At 42.9% G+C, this 1288-nt stretch overlaps 1 protein-coding gene across 1 annotated transcript; it reads right to left on the bottom strand.

Annotated features, from left to right (window-relative positions):
- Positions 1 to 481: 481 nt before the first annotated feature.
- LOC124368087 (MFS-type transporter clz9-like) lies at positions 482 to 952 on the bottom strand. The gene has a single exon (XM_046825361.1). It carries the CDS (start codon positions 950 to 952, stop codon positions 482 to 484), a length of 471 nt encoding a protein of 156 aa, XP_046681317.1.
- Between the last annotated feature and the right edge of the window lie 336 nt (positions 953 to 1288).

Raw genomic sequence — 1288 nt, 5'->3', positions numbered from 1 at the left:
AAGGTAAGGTAACTTTGCATTAGTACAGGTAATTCCGCAATGGTGGGTAGGTAATTTCGCAACATTGTACAAATAGGCGTACCTGATGTTAATTCCGAGTCCTCACTTTCCATAAAACGGCTCACAAGCGTCACACATATAAATTAGCTCCTTTGTAGGATTTTTCTGGTACTTTTCGTGATAGGGGAACTTACAAAATGAACACTGTAACCACTGAGCACCATTCTTCTTCTTCACGTCCTCCGAGAACAGTTTCAAGCATACACCACACTTCCAATCATCTTGGCAGGCCTATCTTTAGGAGTGCCGGGTTTTGGTTGATCCATTTTATCTCTTTCGGGTGGGTTTAGACACTTCGCAGAAGAGTCTCGTGGCTCTTTTTGGGGGGGTTTTTCTTTCTTTTTATGGCGCCCTTCGTAGCCATATCTCCAACTTCAGATGTTGTTTGTTTTGGCCCCGTGAGGAACTTCAAGCAGCTCTTCTACACCATGCAGTTGTTCTTCAGAGGGGTCCTTTGGAGAAAGGGTAGACAGTGTTTGCCCAAGATCACAAGGTAGTAGCCTGACTTCCTAACACGAGTAGCAGGTGAAGATGGACCATAGCGATCAGTGAGCCTGCTTGGTGCCAATGCTTCTGCAGGAAGAACGTTGGGGTTATAAGGAGAAGCCCCAGCTTTCTTGAATGAGTGTATGATATTCAGAGGAGTGAAACTTTCCAGAAATGCAGGAGTAAAGAGCTCGTGGAAATGGGAACGACTGGGCATGTTGTTTGGGTTCAGTAACATGTGATTGTTCAACAATTTAGCCCAGACACTTTTCAGAGACTTGTAAACTCCTACATCAAGGGGTTGAAATAAATGACTCGTGTGTGCAGGGAAAGTCATAAGGTAGATTTCATTTTGCTTTGCAAGTTCTATGACTTCAGGCCCAACATGCGAGCCATGAGAGTCCATCAGTAAGACAACAGGCCTTGCTGGACAGATAGCACCAATGAAGAATTTAAACCATTCTAGGAAAAGTTCTGAATTTATCCAACCTTTTGGGGATAGCCTAATAAGTGAGTTAGGAAGACTGTTTTCTTTGAGTTGGTCACTCCATCTCTATCCCTTTAAAAAATCACCATTGGTGGGATGAAACTTCCATCAGCGCAAACACAACACAATACTGTTTGAAGCTGTCCCCGCTCTGCGTATGTTTTTTTGTAAACATATTTTTTTCCCAACTTGACACACTATTTTATTCGGTTTTACAACATATGTGAGTCCTGTTTTCATCTACATTCCAGATCC

Source organism: Homalodisca vitripennis, chromosome 8, assembly GCF_021130785.1.
Source record: "Homalodisca vitripennis isolate AUS2020 chromosome 8, UT_GWSS_2.1, whole genome shotgun sequence".
Classification (NCBI taxonomy): Eukaryota; Metazoa; Arthropoda; class Insecta; order Hemiptera; family Cicadellidae; genus Homalodisca; species Homalodisca vitripennis.
This window is presented reverse-complemented; position numbering and strand designations above follow the sequence as displayed.

Coding starts and splice junctions, on each gene's coding strand:
- LOC124368087 (XM_046825361.1), bottom strand. CDS start 952: ATGGACTCTCATGGCTCGCATGTTGGGCCTGAAGTCATAGAACTTGCA.